The following is a 27140-nucleotide window of genomic DNA, read 5'->3' as shown; positions in this document are numbered from 1 at the left end:
AACAATATTGTAGGGCTTAACACCTGGAGAAAGCCCCATTATCCTTTGTATCTTGGCCAGGGTTTCATAAACACGATCAAACTGACAATTATTCAAGAAGACATTGAACAAAGCACAGAGGGATTTTTCAGTTCGATTAAGACCCAAAAACGTATGGATTTTTTCCACTTCGGCAATTTCTGAAACTCGCCACCTCACTTTATCACTTCTCTTGTTTGGAACAATCTCTAACCGTAGAAATTCTGAAAATAAAAATCCAAAGAGCCTTAGGTGAGGATTTCGTTCTATCTCGAAGTCAAAAAAACCCTAGCCTTTCTTGTAGTCAAAACGATAGGTTGATTTCACTGTTCCAGAAGATTATATGGACGATGAAGCTTGGTTCTGCAAGCCAGGTAAATATCTTTGCACCAAAGTAAAGATTCTGAGATTCTTCAATTGCAGCAACAGATTGAAGAATCAAACCAGAAAAGGGTGAGACTGGAGAAGAAGCTCACATTCAGCGGCTCACCAGCCAAGGAATCTGAAGATTCAGCTGATGATAATGGGTTATTTTCTATGTCTGGATTTGGACAATGATTTGCTAGAGAGATAGATCATCTCCAATCACAATTGGTGGTGGACCAGAAGAAGAAGGGGAGTCCATTATCGGTTGCAGCTGGTTCTACTTCTACAGACTACCGAGAAGGCTTGTGTGAGAACTGAGAAAATAGAGAGAGGGGTTTCAGTTTATGGTAAAGTCAATCATATAGCTGAAGCAAGGGCAATAACATAATTTGAATGGGTGAGGGTACTTTTGTCTTAGCGTATTCTCGTCTTAAAATATTTTTAAGTTTGAAAAGTTAACAGTCAAAATGTAACAGTGGATAACTTGTAATTTCTGAAAAGGGCCAGTGTGAGCAGTATGTAATTTTTGCCACTTAAGTGGGCAGTCAAGAGTTTTGGCCCAACTTAAGTGGGCAGCGTGAAAAAAAATAAAGAAAAGCAAAATTGATCTCTAATGTAGAAATTGAGAAAATATAATGTAAAGCCCAAGCAAAACTAAGTTCATACGAAAATTATTAATTGCTAAAAACCAAGACACTATCCATGTTAAAGCGGTAAACTCAACAATATTGTAGACAATACATCTTTACATTGACCAAGAAATTGCAGACCTTCGCAGATGTTTTTGCCATTCGAGGCTCAACAGCATAGTCTGCATAGTTCAAATACCCAAGCAAACGAGCAAGCTTATGGCGCAAATGAACCTGAATGAAAAGAAGAAGAAAGAAAGAAAGAAAAAAAAAGCATTAATCCCATCAGAATATACATCAGCCTGTGCAGATAATTCCATAAACCATGAACAAAGGAACTCATGTTCCTAGACATGATCTTCTAGGATTTGCATTGTTAAACATGTATCAACTTGGCTAGAAAGAAAAGACTGTTAAAGACTGCACATTTCAATTATAAACTCAAGCTCAGCTATTCTATTATGTTTCAAGATAGCTATAGCTAATAGCCTAATACATATCCAAGTTCTCTAAAGAGCAACACATTTTGGTATACAGTAGATACATTTATGATGACAAGTATATAACTCATTTGGCATTGTTGGGAAATGCCATGTCAGCATTTGCCACATCAGCCTCTATTGGTTTTAATGATAATAAGCATGAATTACTAATGGCTATATTGAGTTATGATGTTTTAGTTCAAGATGAGAACAAGTGGACCAACTCCAAGTCAAAGTCAAAGCCAAGATCATGCCAAGATAGACATGAAGATGGAAATGAAGTCTAAGTCAAGATGACCATGCCAAGATGGACATGAAGATCGTTGCACAAAATCAAGTCGAAGATCAAGACTTAGGCTGAATTAGGGCTTAGGACACTCTCACATACACATTCATGTAAATGCATCAATTATATGTAATTCATATTACTAGAGTGACCTAGGACATGTTAGTGAGGTGTACAATGCTTAGGGTTGACCAAAAAGTCCAAAAACCCAATCCATGTCCCAGCCCCAACTTAATTCAGCAAAACAGGGCTCAAATGGTCAGCTGTCTGGGCAGACGGTCGACCGTCTAGTTTGCTGTGACTGATTCCAAGTCACAGAAGCTCAGACGGAACTCCGTCTGGGTTTAACTAAGCCATAACGGCTAGTTTGCAACGGTTCTTTTCTGAGACGGATGACCGTCTGCCCAGACGGAATTCCGTCTGGTGTAAAAACAGCCTATAACGGCTAGTTTAACGGCTCTTTTTAGACAGATGACCGTCTGACCAGACGGACGTCCGTCTGGGCTGAAAAATGGACTTAAAATGTGTCCGTTTTCTATCCGTTGGGGATTGGGTTTTGGCACTCAAAGGTGCTCTATATAAACCCAATTCACCTCATTTGAGAGCTACAATACTCACACTTGATCACCCACTCCCCAAGTGATCCTAAGCTCTCAAATTGCAAGAAAATTTTGTGCTTTGCCTTTCACCTTCTCCCCAACCTTGAAGAACATTCCAAGGTATTAAGCAAGCTTGTGGAAGCCAAGCTTGAGGTGATTAAAGGCGTCGGTGGTGCATACATTTCCATTTGAGCATACAACTCACATTGCATCACATTCACACAAGAGGTAAAGTGTCACACCTCTTAAGGTAACATCCTTCCTTTGTAACTATTTTAATTCTAGTCTAGGTTGGTAGATTAGAATTGGTCATTGGGTGCTCTTGCCCGTGAACAAAGATTGCTTGGGTGCTCTTGCCCGTAAACAAAGATTGTTAAGGGGTGCTCTTGCCCTGCTTGTTAAACAAAGACTGTAAAGGGTTCTCTTGCCCCGCAACAAAGATTATTGTAAGAGTTTGATCTCTACCCATTGTATTGAAAGAGAATCAATAGTGGAATACTCTCTTGAGGCCAAGAGAGGAATGGACGTAGACTTGTATAGTCGAACCAATATAAATCCCGTGTTGTGGTTGCTTGTATTGTTTAGTTTCATTTGAATTCTCAAATTACCGTGTATTTCCGCACAAACCGAAAAATTGGGATAATCCACTAGTTGCAACCTAATCACCCCCCCCCCTCTAGGTTGCACCAACAGGCATTATTCTGGGACATTTCATGGTAATAAAAGATTGGGTAATTTTCATCTGGACCCCCTGAGGTTTGGTCCAGATCACTTTTAGTCCAGTTTAAGTTACCTTTTGCATATGGCTCCCCTGTGGTTTCAAAAACTGATTAAATAAGGACAAGCGTAACAGAAACCATTAGTTTAAGAAAAAATCATAATTTTATATGTTTTTCTATTTACATTCAAAGGTTTAAGATTTTATAAATTTACAAATAGAGTCCCTGCTTCTACCCGCCTTCAAAACCCTTTTGTTTCCCATATTCTGCATCTCTCTCAACCTCATTTCAACTAAATCAATCGAACCGAATTTCGCAACGATCTCTAACAGACAATTATAAGTGTAATTACTTGGAAAACAAAGACCCATCAAATTGGTTTGATCGAAATGTAATTCGATTCATCTACCAACCGTTGGCTACCCAAACAGTGGATAAGGAACCCACAAGCTCCAGCAGTATTGTGCAACGAGATTTCACCACATCCATTGCCAAAACCTTCAACTGAGTAGTTTCCTAGGCACGGGCTAGAATTGAAGCCATGACAATATGTGTAACAGTTGTGTCTATAACCATCTTGATCTGCAGCCCAGGAGAAGAAATCATGACTGACCTTCCAACTCTTTAGACCAAGACAGAGTCAACTGTTTCAAGCGTTAGTTTTGCTCCCAGAGCTCGTAATTCGTTGTTTTCTGGGCAACCTGTCGCTTCGTGAAGATTGTTATTAGTTCATTGACGACTATAGAACGATCTAAGGAAACAGATGCTGCAAGCATTGATGATGGAGCGATGATAAAAGCATTGGATTTGAATGGAAGATGAAATCAAATGAGACAAGTGATTTGGGTGGAAAAGCTGAATGATTTTGAGGGTTCTTTGTAGATAACTCATTATTTTGAATCTGCCAGGCTCCTCTATCCCTGCTGTTGTAGATGTTGCTTTGCTTCCTCTCCCCGACCTCATTCACAGTCGCCTATGACTTCCAAGTAATTTTGATGGGTCTTTGTGTTCCAAGTAATTACACTTATAATTGTTTATTAGAAGTCATTGCGAAGTTTGGTTCGATTGATTCAGTTGAAATGAGGTTCAGAGAGATGCAAAATAGGGGGTGTGACTCTGATAAGTTCACCTTGACATCTGTGTTGCAGGTTTACAAAATAAAAGGGTTTTAGAGTCGTGTAGAAGTAGGGACTCTATTTGTAAATTTATAAAATCTTAAACCTTTGAATGTAAATAGAAAATATATATAAAAATAAAAAAAAAATTAAACTAACGGTTTCTGTTACACTTGTCCTTATTTAATCAGTTTTTTAAACTACAGGGGAGCCATATGCAAAAGATAACTTAAACTGGGCTAAAAGTGACTTGGATCAAACCTCAGGGGGTCCAGATGAAAATTACCCTAAAAGATTTAGGTTAGGCAATACAAAGAAGTCTGAATGCTCCAACTACACGGAATCAAAGAACCACAGGAATTCCATGTAGACTTCCTTATGTAGAATTTGATCTTTGTTGCCTTTGAAAGTTTGTCCCTTACCTTCGCAATCTTCTACTTTGGAGATCTAACATTGCTATAGAGCTATCTTTTTGACTGTAGAGAACTTGATCTCTGTTAACCCTGGAGATTTGCCCCTTATCTTGACATCTTCCCTTCGGAGATCTAACCTTGCAAAAGATTTGTCGTTTGACCTTTGCAGAACTTGATCTTTATTACCTTTGGAGATTGTCACTTATCTTGACAAATTTTCCCCTACCTTTGGAGATTGTCCCTTGGCAAATTTTCCCTTTAAAGATCTAAAATTGCTACAAATCAAAACTTTCACTTTGGCTGTTTTACCCTAGCAATTGTTACCCCAAAAATATATTTTTCCCTCAGATTTATGCAGAAATTTAGTCTTCTCAACATTTGAAGATTCTACCTTTTTTCTTGGGCGTTCTTCCTTGGAGACATAAAGTTGCAGTAAAGATGAGGACAAAGCAAATGGAAGTCTATAAGGCAGACGTAATCTATAAGTTTGAAGATCAAATTGCAGATGCTTTATACTTTTTTGGTCAAGTTGGGCATGTGTGATATCCATGCCTCAACTTGAGGGGGAGTGTTGGATTCTATTAGGAGTCTAATAAGAGTTTGTATAGGAGTTAAATTAGAGTTTGCATTCATGTAAACTTCTATTCCTTGTAATAGTCTACTTTCCACTTAATTATAAATAGAGGGCTTGAGATCATGGATCAATATGCCATTCTACCAATTTCGTGTTTCTCAACACATGCATAAACAAGCATGAAGCATGGGATTTAATTTATGACCAAGGGTCCTATCAAAATTTGGAGTTCTGGGATCTCTAGAGATACATTACTGCTGAACATTTAGTGGGATTCTAGTTATTTAGTTCTCTACAACAACAACAAGCCTTGTCTTGACTAGATGGGGTCTACACAGATTCTTCCCTTTCAATTAGCTCTAGTTGATGCCATACTAGATATGAGTCCTAAGTTATGCATATCCTTTCTCATGGATCTCACCACTTCTCATTAAGGTTATCTTAGGGCTTGTTTGGTTACATGAATCCAGAGATTTGAAATCTCTGGATTCACGAATCTGAGATTTATACCCATTTGGTTGTGAAAATCTCTGGATTCATGAAATCTAGGGATTCACCTTTTTACACTAAAAATGTGAATCTGTAGATTTATGGGTATGGGGTGAAATCCAGAGATTTCATTGCTACTAAAAAACGCTTAATATTTGCGCATTCACAAAAATCAAGTCGAACAAATAGTTTTTTACAGATTTTATTCCACAACCAAACACTTAATTTTATGAATTATGACTCCATAGATTTGAAATCTCTAGACTCATGTAATCAAACAGGCCCTTAGGTCTGCCCCTAATTCTTTTAGTTCCAGCAAAGTGCAAGTCTGTCAAAACAAGTGGTCACTGCTCTCAGCCTCTCATCTACATGAAGACCATGGAGACTGAAGTATCTCTTTGCCCTGGCTGCCCAACCAATGGAATCCTCTCCATTGAACACCGGCATTCCAATTGTCGCAGGAAGAACTCGCATCACCCCTCATAATCACCCCCTGTTTGGTTCCCCTTGGTATCTCGCCTATATATTGTCCCTTGTTGATGGATGGAGAACCACCCATGGATCCTCCAACACCTCCCTCGACAGTGAATCCACTTCAATGCCTTTCCCTTTAGTAGGTATGTTCCCAGTTCATTCCTAAATTCCTTATTTCTTTGGTCCTCTCTATCGATGTGGTTTGCCAGAGCCAACATCTGTCCTTGCAACTTCACGACTACCTCTAATTCCTCTACTCTTCCTTCCATTCTACTCTTAACCATTCCCCAGATCAAACATGCTCCAATGCCAGTTGATAAGAGCCTTTATACCTCTGCAATAACTCACCCTATTGATTCAGAACTAAGAACTGAGTTCTCCCCAGCAAGACCTCCTTGCTTATCTATAGACTTCACACATAGCTCCCCTTCCTCTCTCAACCCTTACATAACCCCAAAACCCTCCTAACTAACTACTGAACTCTATCCAATATTGTCTTGCCGCCTAGACCACATTCTTTGTCCCTTGTAATATGCTAAAGTTACAGTTGCTGCCCAATCTCTCCTTGCCACTTGTCCCTCCCAACTGAATATGTCCCTTAAGTGTTCAGCTGGTGATGATCCCCTCTAACAGCTGATGAGTTTGTATTGCTCCCTCTCTTCTTGCACCTATACAGTCAAGCTATTAGGGGCTTATCAAATCTCTTTCTTAATTCTCATCAACTTCCACCACCTCATCATTCGTCCGATCAGGACCAAAGTTACACACTATATATTCCATCTTTGTTCTACTTAGTTTAAAACCTTTTGAGTTCAAAGTTGCTCTCCATAATTATAACTTGGTATTAATTCCTACTTGTGTCTCATCTAGCAAAACAATATTGTCAACAAAAAAGCATACACCAAGGAAACTCCTTTTGAATGTCTTTGGTTAGATTTTTTTCATTATAAGCGCAAATAAATATAGGCTTAAAGCTGATCCTTGGTGTAGCCTAACCGTAATCGAGAATTCACCACCTTGTCCACCCACCATTCTTACACTTTGTCACTGAACCATCATACATAGTTTTAACTATGTCATCAACATTTCTTTTCTTTAGTACTTGCCAAACTAATGCTCTAGGAACTTTATCATAAGCTTTTTCTAGGTCACTAAAGGCCGTATGAAGATCTTTCCTACACTTTCTGTACCTTTTCATAAGTCTCTTAATAAGGTTAATAGCTTCCATTGTGGATCTTCCGACAAAAAACCAAATTGGCTCTCCATAATACCGGTTTCTTATCTCATATGGGCTTCAATTACTCTCTCCCGCAATTTCATAGTATGACTCAGCATCTCTAAGCCTTTATAGTTATTACAGCTTTAATATCTCCTTTTATTTTTGAAATCTTGATACATCTATCATTTTCCTTGTGCTCATAATCTTATTAAACAACTTGGTCAGCCAAGCTAGCCCATAGGTTCCTAAGCTTTTCTGTATTTATATTGGTATTTTATCAGGACCTTGTGCCTTGCCTATTTTCATCCTCCTCAGAGCTTCTTAACTTTCTTATACTTCAGACGTCAAATTTCTCCATATATATGTTCAAAAATTGATGCCATGACAAATGGTGTAATCATTTGAATCACAAATACCTGAAGCATGTTTGTTTAGTAGGCCAGAGAAATAGACTTCACATCTCTTCTTGAAGTTCCTCATCACATATTAGTATTTTACCATCTTCAATTTTAATGCATCTAACATGGTCTAGATCCCTACTCTTCTTATTCCTTATTTTAGCTATCTTATATATAGTTTTTTCCCCTTCCTTTGAGCCTAGCTTATCATATGAATCTTCGTACTTCTTCTTCCTTGCTTTTCCCACAATTTTCTTAGCTTCATTTCTAGCCAAGTTATACCTTTGTAGGTCCTCTACATCCTTAGTCCTTTGCCATGTCTTAAAGCTAGCTTTCTTATTCCTAATGGCTGCTTGAACCCCACCATCCACCACCAAGTCTCTTTATAGGAATGATAATTTCCTTTTGATTCACCTATGACGTCTTTTGCCACCTTCCTAATACACGTAGCCATCTCAATCCACATTCTATTAGTGTCTCCCTCCAATTCCCACTTTCCTTGTTTGACTACTTTATTAGTGAAAATTTTCAAGTAATCTCCTTTTAAGTTCCACCACCTTATATAGAATAGTTCTCTAAACATGTCAAATTGGTTAAATATAAATATGCTTCTCAAGGGTCACAAACCATGTTTCAACCGTCAAGTTAAATGGGAAGCTGTTGGATGTATCTGTCTTTCGATAGGTGTTTCCAAAGAGTGATCTTTTGTATGGGCTATTGCCTGAAACCATCGAGAAAGTTAGCTTTCAAGGAGCAACCCATCCATTGCAGTAGCTAATCCCTCCATCACTGTGAGCCTGCACAAGTTGAGTATGCAAAGCTGAAGGTGCATATTTTTTAGAAACACACTTTCAAAGACTACTGTGTGGTTCATCAATGCTTCCAGATTCAAGCATTCCACTCACCTTGTTCCGAGTTTCTGTGCACGAGTACCACACATGTGCATGATGGCACGGGTTCGAGACTTTTGAACTTTGTAGGAAAATGGAAATGAAAGACTACTTCATGACTACTTTTTTAACCTATCCCAACCTGTGCTAGTAGGAACCAAACAATGATAATGTCAATGATTAGTAATTTCGTTTGTAAAATTAGGTTTTCAAGCATGGGAATTTTATTTTATTTTTTGGTGAAACAAGCATGGGAATTACAGTAAGCAGAATAAGCACATAAATATATCTATCAAAATTAATAATCATAAAAATATAGCAGTACACAAAGCAATCCAAAGAATTTCTAAAACATGTCTAGGCAAAGTTGTCACAGCACATAGGCAACCCAAGGCTTTGGTGGGGATCCCAACGCAAGGCCTCACTAACAATGTGCCAAAGCCACCTGCACATGGAGGGATGCCAACCCTTTGACAATAATGTGTCCAAACAAATCACATAAAATTTTCCAAATTGGCCCTCAAATGACATTACCAGCTTTTCTAAGATAGGGAGATTAGCTTCTCCACATCTCCGCCCGTATGCCACTGCTACAGCCTTCCTGGTGGTTCTTACCTTCACAAAAATCAAAAAGGATGTAAAGAACAAGAGGCATATGCTTTTATGCAATCCAAAGGTTCAGTTAGCAAAAATGGACAACATGATAGATTAGGAAAAAGGGAAAACAGATATTAAACAAAAGTTGGATTCTCCCAACCCCTCTAATGGTACTATGGTTGGCTGAGAAAACAAGCACTACCCTGAATTTGTGTGTATTCAGGTTAGCGGGGTTTCAAAGCAAAACGCTGGGTATGATAGGTCATAGTTAGAAACAAGCATCCAACCAAAATCCAGCCTGTTCAGGCTGGCAGGGTCAAAAAAAAAAAAAAGCAGGTTGACTGCTCACTGTTGAACGAAGCACATGAGAAAAATTCAACTCATTTACTTATAAGGTTGCACGTATTAAAATTTGACCTCTGAATTAGCAGGTCAGGTCAAAAACTTGCTGCCCATAAGGTACCACATCTAGGGATCTCCCTTTTTTTTTTTACCAAGCACCACTGGAATTGCCCATTCCAATCCATGAAAATCTAAAAACCCCATAATGAATTTTGAGGGTTAGAATGCCGTCACAACAAAAGAATTAGTGAACAGGATATTAGAGTGGAAATTGTTTTGCTAAGACGCAGTCAGCCCAAGTAATCATAGAATGCAAAATAGAGCAATGGACATTACCAGTAGCATCATTTCATCATCTAAGGAGGATTTCCAAACATAATTAAGCCACTCCGAATCATGAAAAAACAAATGAAAAGCAATCAGTCTAAACTCAAAAGACATTACCTTACAGAACTCTAGTAAAGGAACAACATGGTGACTTTGCAGCGTGACCCTTAACTTATCATTTTCAGCTTTGTCCAGACTCTGTTTAGAAGAAAAAAAGTTTTGACTTTACTTAGTTTGCCACTGTAGCACCCCATAAGCCAGGGAAAGGTCAGATTCAAAATTCTAGTAACGGCTTAATACAAACTTTTAGGAATAAAATATTAAATCGCCACATGCATTTAGTAATCCATGGTAAATAAATTTCAGTGGTGCAACTAGTAAAACAATTAAAAAATAACAGGATATGTCATTAACATCTGAAGTATATGAATTTATCATGAACCCGGGTTCTCAGGAGTATCAAAGAGTGATGACCAAATTTTTTTGTAATACTGGACTGTAAATTTTGTGCTGTCAACTGGCAGAAACTACAATTAGATGTGCTTTTTCACTTGTTACATTCTAAAACAGAGTGACTTCAGACAAAGTGATGCTGAAATGCAACTATGGAAGAAAGAGAAGACATAAGTATGAGATCAATCATAGTTGCTCACAGAACGATAAAGAAACATAAGAAAAGAATAAGTCTGTTGAACCTTTATAAAATCTGGAGGCACCCCAAACAGCTCTGTCTCACTGAAGAGAAGACAAGAGTTATCATCTTTCAGATTTTGGATGTACCGCATACTCAGCTCTTCTATTTGAGTCCTCAACCGTTGCACCTCTTGTCTCTTGCTTGAAGTAAGATTCAATCCATTCCTCTCAAAATCTCTAATCTATCAATGGCAGGGAAGAATTAGTGTGGGAATCACTATGTGAACTGATAGATATATGGGGAATTGCATTTTGTGTTTTTGCTTCTCTTTATAGCAAAAATACACTGTAAACACACAATCCTTTAGAAAACATCACAAGATGTCAAAATACATAAACTTTAACATTCATAAGAAAGATATTTTATTTGCTGTATTGATAAAATAAAGATACATCCTGCTATTTTAAAGCATGATGTTGGTTCCAGAGAACTTGTAGTCTTCCTTCAATGGTTAATAGGAAATCAGATACTAAATGGGTCTGGGGCTCGACCCTAAATTCACCGGGAGGGCCAGATCATAGAAACCCTAAGTTCATGACAACCAAACACAGTCCAAACTTACAAGGCCACCCATCACCACACCATATGCATTCTATACCAGTGCATAACTAATAGTTCAGGCCCGACCCAGACAGGTCCGATGGATCAGCCTAAGTCTGACCTCACCATCACAACTGTTGGTGATATGATGTTCTTTTTCTGTCTTAAGCTTTGCAACAACATAATTATTCCCCCTAGAATGAAAAGTGGGATCCACTCGCTGGTATTTTAAGGCATCCCTGTATTTACCACTTGCATGTCATTAGCTTTAGAAAATTACTAGAGTTAATCAACAACAGCAAAAGAATTAGCATGATCTATGAACACTAAACGAAGACAAGTATGCAAAAAGTAACAAGAAAATAAACATTACTGTTACACAATGGCAGCAAATGCACCAATATCGTAGTAAATAATGACTGCTGCATAGTCTTCAAATCAGCCAAATGAGGCCACTAGAGGGAGAATAGCACCATTGAACTGTTCAAATTGTTTTCACTATCATTTAATGATAAAATAAAAGTTAGCATTCAAAACAGGAAATATACTAAACGTGAAAAGAGAAGGTTTAATCAAAACTAAGATTACGAGAAAGTCATGTAACACAGTGATTGTCTTAATTAATAATAAAGTATAAAGAAGCTCAAATCAACTAAAGCCTAATCCTGACCAAATGCTGATCAGCGAAAAGCACAAGTGAGATATCAAAAAGATTTGAGTAAATGCATTAAATTCTACTTTGAAGTGGAACTTGTTTCGATATATCTAGATGCCAATTCCCTTCTCTTTTATTCTCAGAGGTGGGAGAAGGGGGAAAGATTATGAACACAATTTATAAGTTAGATGGGGAGAAAATTTACTACAACAAAAAAGGTACATTTGCCACTAAGATGACAAGTTCAGGACTTGAGGGTCAACAAATCATGGCAAATTGGCACACCTATACTAGATTTAACTAATAATCATAGAAAACATGCTAGCTAGATCAGCAAACAATAATACAGTGAAAAATCACATTATTTCCACACCAGACACTGAATGTAGCGTTTAGCTTCATGGCTCATCCATTCTCCCTTCGCAGCAAAAGCCTTGACAACACGGTACACATCTTCACGTTGACTGATCACCTTGCATGAAATCATAAAACATTAGTTTACCCACACAAGAAAATAAATGATAAGCGCATCTGTCTTGACAAAAGAAGGTAAGAACATCCTTAGAAAGGGAAGAGGGAAGGACCGGAATGTAAAAAATTGACCGACTTAAGAAAAATACAAGTGAGAACAACAGAAGTGTAGCTTTCTGGACTAGTCAATTCAAGATTTATCTTGAATTTCCTCAGAAATGGACAAACAAGGAATTAACCTACATGTAACTCAAGAAATTTCAATCACAGAGCAAAAAACACGGAGGTAGTAAGGGATCTAAGTAACTATGACTTCTACAATGAAAAGGTTAAAAGAGAACATGGATAATGAAAATCAAGCTCCCCACCAAAAAGAGTAGCACAAAGAGAATGAAACATGTCCCGATGATTCACGACGGCTGCATTTCATCTAAATCATGTCTACTGATCCAATTATCAAAACATGAATTAAAACACTTTAGATGGAACCATGGCTACACTAAGACTGTGTTGGTTGCAAAGGTGTGGTGGGAAAAAAAACATGTAGGTCCCATGTGTAGTGGGGTGAAGGAGAAGGAAAGGAAAGGAAGGGATTTTGTGGGAAAGTGTTAATTATTGGTCCCACTTTTTGGTTTTCCACACTTTTCCACAAAGTCCCACATATTTTATGGGGTTTTGAAAAGGCATGGGGTGGAAAAGTTAGCTTGCCACCTCACCAGACAAGTTTCCTTAATTTAAGGAAGCTTGTCTCTAACTTTCCCTCCCTAAGCAACCAAACAAACCACACTTTTAGGATTTAATGGAAAAGTATGTTTTTTCAAAAAAATTCCCACCCCCACCTTTATTCCAGCAAACAAATGCAGCCTAAGAGCACCAACAATATGCAAGGTGATGCAGAAACATGGATTGCAAGTGACATACAGCCAGTTTGGGCCTGGAGGAAAATTAAATGCAACATAGAACCAACATGTAGGTCTTGAAGAGAACTTAAGGTAGTTTTGATTTCACACATATGGTTGGCTACTGAGGGAAGCCTGGGACAGTTGTTCATAAGATATGTTTATAGTGGGGGATTAGAATACAGCAGACATAACTCAAAGTATTTTAGTCTCACAAAAATAAAGAAAAGACAAAGAACATCACCTTATATACAAACTCTTCCACTGTTAGACAAGATATGCGAAGGAAATTATACACAGTTATAACTATTCCACTTTAAATATGATATACATTTTAACCCTAAAGTACTACTTCCAATACTATACCAATTTTATTTTTCTGGTCCTTCACCCTAATATCTAAAAGAAGAATGACGTTACAATAAGAATGTACTCATATAAGGTGTATAAGATGCTCTGCTCAGCTGCCAATTCACATGCACTGATGCACATAAGACAGAAACCCACCATTGGATGGATTCCTACTGCAAGTCCCCATTCTCCAAAGATAGCAACAGCAGATGAATTATGCCCAGCTCATAGTTAGATTATGAATGGACCTCTAAAAGAACTAACTTAGCATCCCAGTTAGTGCATTGACAAATCTGCATTTGTTAACCATTCTGTTTTGTTGATTTTCATGTGGAAAGAGTTTCTTATATATGGAGAAAATCTAGAGGTGCACTTAAGCTCTTCATGGATGAGAAAATTCTACACATGATTATTAAAAATCACGGAAAATAGACTAGCTATTTGCATTTTTTTTCCTTAAAAAAATGCTACAATTAATAAGCATTTTCTTTATAAAAACAATTAATAAGTATTTAGTTTTGACAGCTTTCACATATTCCAAGGTGGAGGCTACTGATCCTTATTTCTTAACTTCTTAGAATAAGATAACGACAACAAATTTAAGTCTAATCCCAACTTAATATCAGACATCAATATCTCTTTTAGTTATCATCATTATAAGGAAAGTTCAAGGCCTCCATTGAACATAACCACAACACCTTAAATGACTCTTTCAGAGCTTGTCACTAATTGAAACAACTCCTGAGCCAGCACTAATATGTTAATTCCTTATTTTGATCTTCCTAGTTTTTCCATGCATCCATCTAAATGCCATTATCTCGACCAGAAAATGCTTTTCCATACAACATTTTTTTTGGATAAATTTCTAAAAGGTGTGCAACATGACTTCCCAGGAGATCACCCATTAACATTCATTAACTGCTCAACGTTCTACCCCATTCATGCATCCTAGTTTAGTTATCATAGTCATCCTAGTTTAAGTAAATGGAAACTATTCATCCTGGACATATTCCTGCACTGGTTTTGAGAAAGCACGGATGCTAGAAGGCAAGACAGAAACTATGCACATAACAGGGGAAAAAACTAGCATCATACATCCTAGTTTAGTTATTGATAGTCATCCTAGTTTAAATAAATGCAAACCATTCATCCTGGACATATTCCTGCACTAGTTTTGAGAAAGCACGGATGCAAAAAAACAAGAAAGGTAATACGGGAACTATGCACAGAACATGAAAAGAAAATAGCAAGATATAAACCAGCAGATTTCACCTGCACATTTGACTATGGGCATCTATTTTCCTCTCAGCTTCAGCACTGGCTTTACGTACATCATCAGAAACAGATACCATCTTTTGGAATGTGCATGACTGCACAAGTGCAAATTGTTCTGCTTCTAGTTCTGCTAGAGGTGAAATAGCATTCATGTATGTGACCTGCAAAAGATATAAAAATGTTCAGAAGCAACTTGTGAACAAAAAGGGTGGGTTTACATAGGTAAATCAGGAATTTTAGATGAGAACAAAATATTGAACCTTTCAGATGAAAACCATTGCCATGACAGACCCTACTAGAGCTAGTAGAATTAGATAACTCATAACATTTTCTTTTTTCTTTTCTTTTTTTTTGTTGTGGCCACCGGGGGGTGGAGGGGAGGGTGGGTGTGGAGACTAAAACTAGAGACGTATAAGCTACTAAAACAAAATTAGATGTAAGGATAAACTAATATGTTTAAGCATCATTAAACTAGGGTTTAAACAGGCAGGGAGGGGTGATTATCTTCTTCATCCATGAAATAAAATGAGTGAGGTCTTGTTTTCTCCGGGGAATATATTTAATAAGATTATATTCCAGCTGGCAACTAAAAGAAGACATAAGAATTGCCTTAAAACCATAAAACCAGGAAAAGTCGAGTTTCCTAAGAGGCCAAAAGCCAGCAAATTATATTCCCTATACCTAATTGTTACAGACATAGATAATAGCCATCTGAATATCATAGATGATTGTCAGTCTAATGAGGGAATAAAGGTTGTGAGGGCAAATAATTGCTACAACTATCCTGTTAACAACCAGTAGCACCGACCAAATACTGCTTGTCCCTAGGACCACAAACTACACAATTTTGTTATATAGATCAATGAGAATAATGTTCAGTACAAACCCAGGCTCCTGGGACCAGGAAATTTGATTTTGCTAATCATAATTGTGAATTATATTCTTAACAAGTACTGAAAAAATGTCACATAGCAGGAACAAAATATCAATCAAGAACATACATACTGTAATATAGAACAGACGTCACAAATTAGGAAATTGCAACTAATATTCAATTGCCAGCACCAGATTTCTAAAGGAGAAAGTTGTTTGCACAAGAGTTGCAATTTGGCCAGTTACAACTAAAACTATGAGATTATTCAGTGCATATAACCACCGATTGAAGGCTTAAAAAAAGTAAACACCACAGGATTGAAATGAAATTCCCGACTGACAGTAAACATGCAATGATACCTTATCAAGGGGAACAGAAGCCACTGCATCATGGACCTCTTTTGATTTCGTAATGATGTGGTCAGTCAGTTTGCGAATGTCGGACGCAGAGAGATTTACCTCCACATTCAAGCCCTGGAGTTCTGCCATATCCATCCAAGGAAAAAAAAAAAGAAAACAAAAGATGAGAATAAGAATTAGCAATCGGTAAGACTAGAAAAGGATTTGTAATAAGAATACTTTTACTCTTTCTCTTCTTTTGGGAATTGATAACAGTGATGATGATGTTCAGGCTAACCGCAACGAGAGCTGCTACGCCTGTGAAAGCCAATACTCTATTATCCCTCTTTTTCCGGTCCATCGAAACGACTATCCTTCCTATCTTCGTCTCCTCACTCTCTCTCTCTTTGGGGCTGTGACTCTGTGAGCTCTGAGCTCTAAGCTCTCTGTGACCGAAGTCGTACCAAATTGCAAATGGGAGGGAAATTTGTGTCAAACAGTCAAAGGCAGCTTCAGAAGTTGAATCGCTAATTAATAATTCTTTATTTATTTGTCACCTTTTATGTAATAATGTCAGAATATACGTATCTTCTTACCAAGAAAAAACACGATAAGTTTCTTTGTTTAAATAATAACAATAATAAGGTAACTTCTAGCCTAGCGTTAACATTTTAGGGCTACAATTCAGAATTTTACCAAGATAGCGTTAATTCCCCTCAACCCCCAAACCCACCCTTATAGTCATATTAGCTTTGTTGTTTTCTACTTCATCGAAAATAAAAAATAACAAACAAACACAGTTCCCAAAAAAAAAAGGAAAACAACAAACTAGTTGGTAGATACAGTCGAAACATACAGTAATGAAGAGTGCCATCTTTTTTTTCCCTCTTTTATAATAGGCTTACGTGCGCTTTGACTACATTTTTAAATAATAATTTTTAACATGTACAATTGAAACATAAGATAGGATTTTGCCTTTGGTCACAAGAGGATTCAAATCCTTGAGATCACAAGTATAAAACATTGGTCTTACCAACTATGTAACACCATGAGGTTAATATTCTTAAATTTTCAAACTAGGTTGAAGATAGTTATGGGCTAAGATCTATGAAAAAGTGGGCTTAAGAAAATAAAGGTAAACTACAATTCCTAATGACACAAAGACAAGTTTTGCTAAGAAGTCAATATTCGGCCGTAACTCCATTAAATATATCATTTCACCAACCAAACATGTCAACCTTTGTAGCATGCCTTCTACCACAACCTCTTGTTTAGTATCAAACAAAAGTATTGGAGCTTGCTTATGTACACAATGTCCATTGTGGATTATAAAGCCCCCCCCCCCCCCATCGCCTATATAGTGTTTATGCATCTAACCTTTGCCAAGATAAGGCATTGATTAAGATATGGTAATACACTCTCATGCGAAAGCATTTCATTCATTTTTATTTCCTTTAAGGAAGTAAGATATGGTAATATTACAAAGTTCTCTCTCTATATTTTTTATTAGTATGATTTGATGCAATTTTCAATTGTTGATTTTTGCACATTTTTCAGCATAGGGGTCATGTGTATAGCTTAAGGAGGCACTTCAACATATCTCATTCTTATTTAAGGGTGTCATTTTGACTTAACGTTTGTAAACAAAGATAAATTGTACTAACAAAAAACTGTTTTTTTTTTTCTTTCATATTTGACTACGAGAGTAAAGTCTTAAATTTTATATGAATATATTTTTTTTGGTCTATTTTCAATGTGGAGCATATTAGGTTAAACTAAACTCCTGATAGTATGATACCATTAACTAGGGAGGGGGAGTGCAACGAAGTGGGCCAAGGCTGTAAAATGGAGGTATTTTAAAAAACAAACCAATAAATCCATACATAAATAAATGGGAAGATGGTGGTTCAATGGCTATAGAAATTGCTTGACTGAATCATAAAATTTGACCATTAATTTTGATATAATTAAATGTAGATCATCAGATTTAATTCAATAGATTTAATGCTAAGATTTATTTTCAGAGCAGTTCAGCCGTATTCATGCCTATATATATATATCTATATATATATATATATAAAGCTCAATTATCAATTTATCACACAATTTAATCTATTTTGGTCGAAAATTGAGCCGTAATGTTACATCTTCAATTGAACCAAAAACCGAGCTGGTTGACACCAATGCCTCAATGCCAGCCCAGCTACAGGGAAGGGTTGGTCAGTGCGAGGTTACGAACCCGTCGAACCGGGATATCTGCGTAAACCGTCAAAGCCAAATTCGCCCGGACAAGCCATGCGCACGTTAGAAATAGTGTTGGACATTTTGGTTGATGAGGGCGCAAAACGCAGAGGAGAGAACGGAGCGTTGCAGGTCGGATTTTATTGCATTCGCAGGTTGAGCAAGGAGAGGCAAATCGCATATTGCAAAACAATGGCGCCGAAGACGAAGGAGAAACCTAAACCCTCGTCTTCTCCATCGCAAGCACCCGCTGCCATCGAAGATCTATTTTCCTCCTTAAATCGACACATCCAGAGATCCGAGTACGAATTGGCCGTAAAAGTTGCTGATCAAGGTCTTCCTACATTTTCCGCAATCGTCAATTTCTTACTCGTGTTATGTACGCATGCAAATCTTTATTTTTTATTTATTAACGGAACTTGCTTTGCAGTTCTCGCAATTAATCCCGGTGATGAGGACGCATTTCGTTGCAAAGTTGTGGCTTTGATCAGAGCCGATAATATTGATCGTGCGATTTCTACAATTCAAGATTCCGATAAGGCGAAGCTACCAATTGATTTCGGTTTCTTCAAGGTAACGAATTTAGCACACCAGGAGCATGTACTGCATTTGAAAATATTTTTCATATTGAGATATGAAGTGTATGCTGACTTAACTTACACATTAGTAATCAAGTATGTGTCTTTACGTGCTGCTTCCTACCCTTTTTATTACCATCACTAAATCAAGTTCATTTTATCAAGAATCCACAAACCACAGGGTCTAAATGGTCGAAGTTTTACATGACCAGATTAGTCAATGAGTCATTTGGTATTTCGGGAAGTTCGTGCTGATTGAATAGTGTAATTGAGGCCTGTATTTTGGGTCAGTCTTGACATCTGTTTTTCTTTCATGTTTTCGTTCACCTTTGTGGTTGGATACTTTATTCAAGCAAATGAAGCATTACCTAATCTATGTTGACAAACATAAGATTGTGAATTGCTCTTCCTAAGGAAATAAAGCTCAGTCTGTAATCTAAAATTTCTATAAGCTAACGAAACTTAAGCCTTGTAGTCATTTCACAGGCAATGTACTTATCTCCCACTAGTCATCTTAATATGTTTGTATGATTTTAGTATAAAATTATAGGGTATTCTTATTTGGCTTCATTTGTGTCACTGATGTACATTTGATGTTATTTTTTAAGTTTTTTTGTTATTCATTGTAAGTTGCTTCTGTTTGGGGCATATCCTACCTTATGCCATGCACCTCAGGTACTTGGGTACCATGATAACTTCACTTTGCCAACCATATCAATAACTTTGGATTGGAATTATGAATCATACTCCTTTTTCAAATCTTCAAATGGTTTGAATTAAATAGGATAAAATCTCTTATGAGATTTGAGATACTGGTACCTGGAGTTACATAAACAACTCCTTGCTTCATTTTAGTATGTTTTGTAAATGATATCTTTTCAGAAATTGGTCCTGGGTTTAATTTTTATGTTACTGTTAGCTGTAACATCTGTTTCATCCTTTAACCATGGCTTTTTGACCTCTTTTTTATTTTGATTTTGTTTCTTTTTCATTTTTTTTAATTTTTTATGTAGGCATATTGCTTATACAGACAAAACAAGTTAGAAGAAGCTTTGGAATCTTTGAAACGCCTAGAGAGGAATTCAACTACTATGCTACTAGAATCACAGATTCTATATCGGTTAGGGAGAATGGATGCTTGTATGGATGTTTATCAGAAGCTTCAAAATTCCAAGATTGAATCACTAGAAATAAATATTGTTGCTGGTTTGATTTTGGCTGGGAGGGCTTCAGAGGTCCAAGGTACAATGGATGCACTCAGAGTTAAACCAACTAGCAGCTTTGAGCTGGCATACAACACTGCCTGTTCTTTAATAGAAAAGAAACAATATGCTGATGCCGAACTTCACTTACTCTCAGCTAGAAGGTAACTTGCATTGGTGAAATAGATAAGCCACTATTTGACAGACTTGTTCCATTTTCTTGTGGTTGGCTATAAATCACATTGATTTGTCTTCTATTCCACTCTGCATTAGACATATTAGCGAATTTATCTTTTGGATGTGTTCAATTATGCTTTGGCCATATTTCTTATGGAAGAGTTATTGACTAAAATTTTTGACATGGAGATTATTTCAAGTTTTTATTTATTTATATTTGTTAAAGCATACTCAATTGAGTATAATATGTTCTTGCTAAGGTTAACTGTTAAAGCATTCTCAGTTGAGTATAATATGTTCTTGCTAAGGGCATGGCTAAAATGACAGCAGGAAATGTGGTGAGGAAAAACATGCAGAGTTTAGTTCTTGTTCCAACTATGACCTTGAATAGAGATGATTGGAGGTTTAGAATTCATGTAGCCTACTCCATTTAGGTTGGATAAGGAGGTGGTTGTTGTTGAAGATGTTTTTTGATGTTGGTTAACTTTGATAAGTTGAATCGACCTAGAGCCCATCCAAAGGCAGGGTTTCACATAGCCAACCCATTTAATTGGGATCAATCTGAGTTGCTGTTGTTGTAAAATATTCCCTGCTATGTACAGGCTTGTGTCCCATAATTATTTATTTATTTATTGTTTTTTATATTGAAATCTTGGGATAGTGTATTCAGGAAATATTGGTGCTGGGAAGTTCATCCATGCCTTGTTGACTTGTAGAATATGGCTGATGTCTTCAGGGAGTTCATGTAGTAGGTTGGGGGAAAAGGGTGTCTCAAGTTGGTAAAGGAGATGTAGCATTTCCATCAAAATTTTATCTTTAGTTCCCAACACAGTTTTGGTCCAATGATGGAAAGTTATAGTCACATGTAGAAAAAGCATGGATGACTAATTCTCATAGCATAATCAAGAGCTCCGCATTGCAGCATTCTTGCCAGTACACAGAATCTCCACTCCAGTGATGTGTTAGGTATACAATAAAGAGTGAAGAAAGGGGGGTTCTATGTGTTTTTTCTTGGGAATTGCGTACTGCAGATTTAAATAGGACATACTTCATCCATCAGGTTGCTAGTTTGTCCATACTTCTTGATTGTAATGACAACAAGGAGAATGAGTATCATGGTGGTTATGTTGGAAGGCTTTAAGATGGAGTTGATCTGTAGTTCAAAATTGACACTGCTGTTTTTAGGGCTTCATTTTAAAAAGATAGAAAGAGATCTAAATAAGCATCCTTCTTATGTCCATAAGTGTGTGATCCTCCTTCTGGATACTTCGTTTTGAGTTTGTGATCCATACATGGTATGTTGACCTACTATACTTTGCTCTTATAGGAATTGTGCAAGTGCACCAACTCCTTGACCAGAGTTAGTGTACCTGCCATAGGACTCACCACTGGTATTTGAGCGGATAAATCTGTCATCTTACCAGTCTGTTTGGTGCAGATTCAGCACCAAATTGAGCCCTATCCCTGGAATTAAGCCTGGGGTTGGGCCCTTCATTCCATGGTTTTACTTGCCAATGGCCTCCACTATGAGCCTAGTTTGAGTACAGAACAAGTTATTTAATTAGTTTAATTTGTTTTGGAGGTCATGTGACCATTAAACGGTCCCAAGACTGAATTTTATTCAGGGTCCACAGCTCCATGCGAGTAGCAAGAGGTAGCGTGTGTTTTTATTATAATCAGATACCTTTTTGACTTAGGAGCTTGTGTTAAAGGTTGTGAAGCACCTTTATAAACCCAATTGTGGGGGAATAGAAAGTAGACCAGAAGATTTGAGGATTGCTTGAGCAAGCTTTTGTTGCCTCTCTGTTCTGCGTGAAACTTGTCCAGTGTTTAGAATGTAGGTTGAAGCTTGGTGCTTGAAGTCCAGCTTGGAATGCTTCTTGGCATTTAATATCCAGGTGGCTGGTTGGAGATCAGTGAGTAATATCTAAACCCCTAGGCTGACTGTGGAATTCCATTGTGTGATTGAGGATCAACTCCACAAGCTGCTGCTGTTGAAGGACTGCAAAAAAGTAAGATGATTCCAAAAACCCCTCTTTCCCTTTTAGTTTTGGTTTTCTCCCTAAAACCTAATCAGATTCCTATATACCCTAATGGCCTAATCTGTTCGCCTAAACTCCAGATCATATAATCAATCGTTCCCCACAAATTGGTATATCCCCCTTGATCCAAGTTACAGCTTCATCTACCCTTTGGAGCTGTGACCTCCATTAACCTCTAACTTCCTCCAAAACCCTTAACCTGAAACTTTTCTTTCTCCCATTTCACCTTCTTCATGTTTCCCTTCTCCTGCAAAAGAAGCATTTGGCAGTTGACTTCATGCTTTCTTTCGTTACAAAGATTTTTCCATTTTTCTTCTTCTGTAAGGACTAGCTCGACTGTCCTCTTTCATGACTAGTGAAGTGTGCAGTCTTAATGGTCTCAGTGTGTCTCTGTATGAAGCTGATCCAGCACTGAGTTGGCCTATTTTCTTTGAAATCAACCTAGGATTGATAGATGTTGGTGTTGGGCATTAGTCTAATAGGATTATGTGGTTATGGGGCTATTCTATGGACCCAAAAGTTTAGTGCCTAGGCTAAGTACAAAGATATCTTAATTAATTACTTTAATTAATGTGAATTCTGCCTAACTTAAGTTATGAGGGTAGACTAGCCTTTTCATACGTTTTATTTCAGTTTTAAAAGTCTAGGTCAGTCTAGGTAGTTAGTTTATATTTTCCAAGTTTAAATAAGTTTCTAGGTCCTAATTTCAGTAGGATGTCTTGTGTAAGGCTATAAGTCCTCCATTCATTAGATTAGAGATCAGATTTGAATATTGAACGAAAGCTTCCCTTTGAGCACTTTGTGTAAGGGTGTAAATTGGTATGGTGCCGAACCAAAACTGGAACTGTACCAGTATGGTATGATTTTGATACAAAATCAGTATGGGAAAACAGGATATGAAGATGGTACGGTATGTTTTTGCCTTTTTGGCATGAAGACGGTACGAAAACGGTTTCTTGAAATTACGGTACTTCTCTCCCATTGAGATTCTTCTATGATACTTATTATGATGTAATTTGTCAAACACAAAATTAAGGCAATTTCCACAAATTCTTCTTCTGATGGCACCATTGTTCTATCAGTCATCTCCTTCACGTTTCCTCCCTGAAACCCTCTCTGGTTCTCTCCCTCTCCCCATCTCCTCCCCAAAATCCTTTCTCACTGAATCAGACTGCACTTTACATCTTCTTTACATGTAAAGCTGAGGATGTTGGGCAGCTCTTGTATGGTGCTGGAGATAATGAAATTAACTTGCACAGGTATCCTCAAACTTGATGATGATCCGGTGCCCCACCATCCACAATCTGGTGACTTGTTTTCGTGCAGAAACAAGAAAAACTTAGGAGTACCAAAGCAAGTTTAAAGGATTTCTGCTGTTGTGGTCATTCTTGCTATCCTTTAGTTGCCTTATGGGTTTGACTGCAGAAAGTGATGCCCTTTGAGCTGAAAGCAAGGCTCTCTTCCAAATGAAGAAAAACTGGCTCGTTAGGAAGAAAGATTGAATGAGGCCTGCAGAGCACATGCATACACAGAAAGATTGTTCACGCAGCAGATCTCTCTGGCTCTCTCGGAGGATACTAATCAAATGTAACTTTATGTAGCATGCACACCTAGGGTGCCTGTGTGCCTAAGTGAAAAGGCACCTGGTCACCACCTTGGTTTGCCTTGTTGCTGTGATGGCTGTTATTTTTTTTTTAATGACCACACACATGGCTATGGCATGACAAGCTATTGTTTCCATTTTTACCTCGTGCTGCTTCAGTTCCATTCTTTTCATTTTATTATATTGCTTGTTTTGTGATGTTGAATAATTTGTTTGTCTTTTAAAATGTTTGCTTTCTTGTTTTATTCTGAGGCTTCTGTTTATAAGTAGTTCAGAAAACTAAATTCAGCAAAATCCATTAATCATGTATTTCTTTTCTTTTGGCAGAATCGGCCAGGAAACACTAATGGAGGACAACTGGGCTGATGATGAGATTGAGACCGAACTTGCTCCAATTTCTGTCCAGCTTGCATATGTTCGTCAAGTAAGTTCTATTGTTTATAAGATTTTACTTTAGGATATTCCTTGGAACTGCCTGTAATGCAAATTTCCTCGTTGCTTCAGCTTCTCGGAAACACCCAAGAGGCCATTGAAACTTACACAGACATTATTAACCGAAATCTGGCTGATGACTCATCACTTGCTATGGCAATAAATAACCTTATCTCACTAAAGGGTCCAAAGGATGTCTCTGATAGCCTTAGAAAACTTGATCGGATAATAGAGAAAGGCAATGATGGACAGAACTTTCAGCTGGCTCGTGGATTGGACTTGAAGCTTTCATCAAAACTAAGGGAAGCGATATACACCAATCGAGTACTTCTACTTCTCCATGCCAATAGGTTGGATCAGGTCTGTGATCATGATCCCACATCTCTTTCTGTTGTTTTACTTGTAATCAAGGTGTTCAAATCTCTTGGGCTTGGCTAGGCAACAGACCTCCTATACTGCCTAGGTATTTACCAGGAACTAGATAGTTAATTGAGTACATAAAGAACTAAAACATGGATGTATTGTAGGCCATGAAAGAGAAAGATGTCCTCGATCTCTGTATGAAGAACTCCATTTCTGTCTCTAGTGGTTTTTATTTTGTATGGTAGTCAGGAGTTCGCGTAGTATAATATATAGCGTAGGTGCATGCCTAGCAATGTAGGTGGGCTTTCTGGAAGATTAGGTACCCACGCCTTACCAACCTGCACTTGTTGCCTGGTTGACTAGATGCTGCCTGTGCATCACCATGATAAACTGGTTGTTATATGGGTAAATATTAACTGCTGCCCACCCTTTTCCTCCCCCCCCCCCCCCCCCTTATCCAAAAAAAGAAAAGAAAAAGAATAAGAGGATGAAAGTAAGTTTGATTAAAATTGACTGAACTTGGATATTGGTCTTTGTGAGGTTGAGTATGGAGGTAATTCTATTTTGTTAGTCTTACATGTGAAGTAGCAGATATAAAAATTTTATGCTATTAAACATTAACTTAATGCTCTTGAAATTTGGTTGCAGCCTTCTTTTTTTCTCCTTTCCTTGAATTTTCAAGGGAGCATATGATGCAGATTTCTGTTACATAAATAAGAAACTCATATTCATCTAGATGCCTTCACAAAGTTGACTCTTTTGCAACTTCTTCATTCTTATGTCTTTTACAGGCTCGGGAACTAGTAGCTGCCCTTCCAGTCATGTTCCCTGATAGTGTGTTGCCCATACTACTACAAGCAGCTGTTTTAGTGAGAGAAAACAAGCCTGGAAAGGCTGAAGAGGTCCTTGGGCAGTTTTCTGACAGGTTCCCTGTGAAAGCTAAGACGACCCTTCTTTCACGGGCACAGATTGCTGCTGCTGCAAACCACCCACAGATTGCTGCGGAATCCTTGGAGAGGATAACAGATATACAACACATGCCAGCTACTGTTGCCACCCTTGTAACCCTAAAAGAGCGTGCTGGGGACATTGATGGTGCAGCAGCGGTGCTTGATTCAGCAATCAATTGGTGGTCAAATGCCATGGCTGAAGACAACAAGCTCAACATCATCATGCCTGAGGCGGCATCCTTCAAGCTCAAGCATGGGCATGAGGAAGAGGCTGCAAACCTGTACGAGAAGCTAGTGAAGAGTCATGGGAGTCTTGAGGCTTTGGTTGGTTTGGTAACTACGGCTGCTAGGGTGGATGTTGAGAAGGCTGAGGTATATGAGAAACAGCTGAAACCATTGGCATTGAAGGGGGTTGATGTGGAAAGCTTGGAAAAGACATCTGGTGCAACACAGAAGGAAGGTGGTGGCCGTGTAGTGAATGTAGAAGCCTACGAGGAGGCAAAGGGTAAGGTGAAATCAAAGAAAAAGAGGAAGAGAAAGCCAAAGTATCCGAAAGGGTTTGATCCTGCTAACCCAGGGCCACCACCAGATCCAGAAAGATGGCTTCCCAAAAGGGAAAGGTCTACTTACAGGCCGAAGAGGAAGGATAAGAGAGCAGCTCAGGTAAGAGGTTCCCAAGGTGCAGTTGTGAGAGACAAACATGAAGCTAGCACTGCCAATAACATCAGCAACACTTCAAATTCAAAGTCAAGCCAAACAGCGTCTTCCTCATCAAAGGGATCCTCCAGTAATGCAATCTCAGATCAATCCAAGCCTACTTCGTCGAAGTCAGCTAGAAAGAAGTCAAGAAACTAAGCAGTCAGGAACCAAAATTTTGGTTGAAGAATTTTGAGTTTTCTGGTTTAAACATCTTTACTGCATCTTATTTAGAGGATTACTTTGAAGGTTTTTCTTGCTTTTCTTGTGTCATCCTTCGGCTTTTTGTTAATGTTAGAAAGATTTACTGAATCATGCCCACTTGGGCTCAAGAGTAATTGGAACTCTAGGTAAAGTCGCATGTCTGACGGATTGGTGTGAGTCTGTGAGAACCCTTTTTCTGCCCACCCCCCAAAAATAAAAATAAAAATAAAATGTAAGAACCCTTTGAATGTCTTTTAAGAGGGAAGTTACTTGGCTGACAAAGTAAACTTGTCCCGTTGAAACCATGAAATTACAATATACAGAGAAACTAGCTACTGAAAACTATGTATAACTCTAGCCATGACAAATCATGGGTGAGGTCCAAATCAACTCCTTTCATACCTTTTTTTTCTTTTCCTTTTTTGAAACTAAGTTTTATTTGGATGAGTACATTCTCAAAATTGCTGTTACATATTGTTAATGATTAAAATGGTCATTCTATTCTGGTCGGTCTAACCCATAGGCTTCTACGCAACCATTTGTTTATAGAACTTGGTCCGGTCGGTCTAACCCATAGGCTTATACGAAACCATTTGTTTATAGAACTTGGTCCGATCA

The 27140-nt window shown here is 37.8% G+C and overlaps 2 protein-coding genes across 3 annotated transcripts in view; one reads left to right on the top strand and one right to left on the bottom strand.

The window, feature by feature from the left end:
- The window catches only part of LOC149006415 (Zincin-like metalloproteases family protein), a 35206-nt gene extending 18661 nt beyond the window's left edge, over nt 1-16545 (bottom strand). The window contains exons 1-8 of one of the 2 annotated variants that reach the window (XM_089165304.1): nt 16281-16545; nt 16056-16177; nt 14820-14983; nt 12200-12290; nt 10633-10812; nt 10055-10135; nt 9206-9286; nt 1155-1247 (exon numbers count right to left, since the gene is read on the bottom strand). In XM_089165304.1, coding sequence (XP_089021430.1) covers nt 1155-1247; nt 9206-9286; nt 10055-10135; nt 10633-10812; nt 12200-12290; nt 14820-14983; nt 16056-16177; nt 16281-16395 — 927 coding nt within the window. In that variant the 5' untranslated portion in view covers nt 16396-16545. Of the gene's footprint in view, nt 1-1154; nt 1248-9205; nt 9287-10054; nt 10136-10632; nt 10813-12199; nt 12291-14819; nt 14984-16055; nt 16178-16274 lie in introns of both variants that reach the window. The other variant, XM_089165303.1, reaches the window with a different exon arrangement.
- Nucleotides 16546-18393: 1848 nt separating this feature from the next.
- LOC149006414 (SRP72 RNA-binding domain-containing protein) lies at nt 18394-26736 on the top strand. The gene is made up of 6 exons (XM_089165999.1): nt 18394-18609; nt 18706-18848; nt 19867-20219; nt 24205-24301; nt 24382-24669; nt 25464-26736. Exons 1-6 carry the CDS (start codon nt 18468-18470, stop codon nt 26475-26477), a joined length of 2037 nt encoding a protein of 678 aa, XP_089022125.1. The 5' UTR covers nt 18394-18467; the 3' UTR covers nt 26478-26736.
- The last annotated feature ends 404 nt before the right edge of the window (nt 26737-27140 follow it).

This window comes from Hakea prostrata, chromosome 8 (assembly GCF_041222555.1).
Source record: "Hakea prostrata isolate BN-2017 chromosome 8, UWA_Hpros_2, whole genome shotgun sequence".
Lineage (NCBI taxonomy): Eukaryota > Viridiplantae > Streptophyta > Magnoliopsida > Proteales > Proteaceae > Hakea > Hakea prostrata.
The sequence above is the reverse complement of the archived record's forward strand: the minus strand, read 5'-3'. Positions and strand labels throughout refer to the sequence as shown.

What these genes read in the sequence shown, in the direction of transcription:
- LOC149006414 (XM_089165999.1), top strand. Translation starts at nt 18,468, where the DNA reads ATGGCGCCGAAGACGAAGGAGAAACCTAAACCCTCGTCTTCTCCATCG. An exon ending in CGTAAAAGTTGCTGATCAAG is followed by an intron (nt 18,610 to 18,705) that starts GTCTTCCTACAT and finishes CTTGCTTTGCAG; the next exon opens with TTCTCGCAATTAATCCCGGT. An exon ending in TTGATTTCGGTTTCTTCAAG is followed by an intron (nt 18,849 to 19,866) that starts GTAACGAATTTA and finishes TTTTTTATGTAG; the next exon opens with GCATATTGCTTATACAGACA.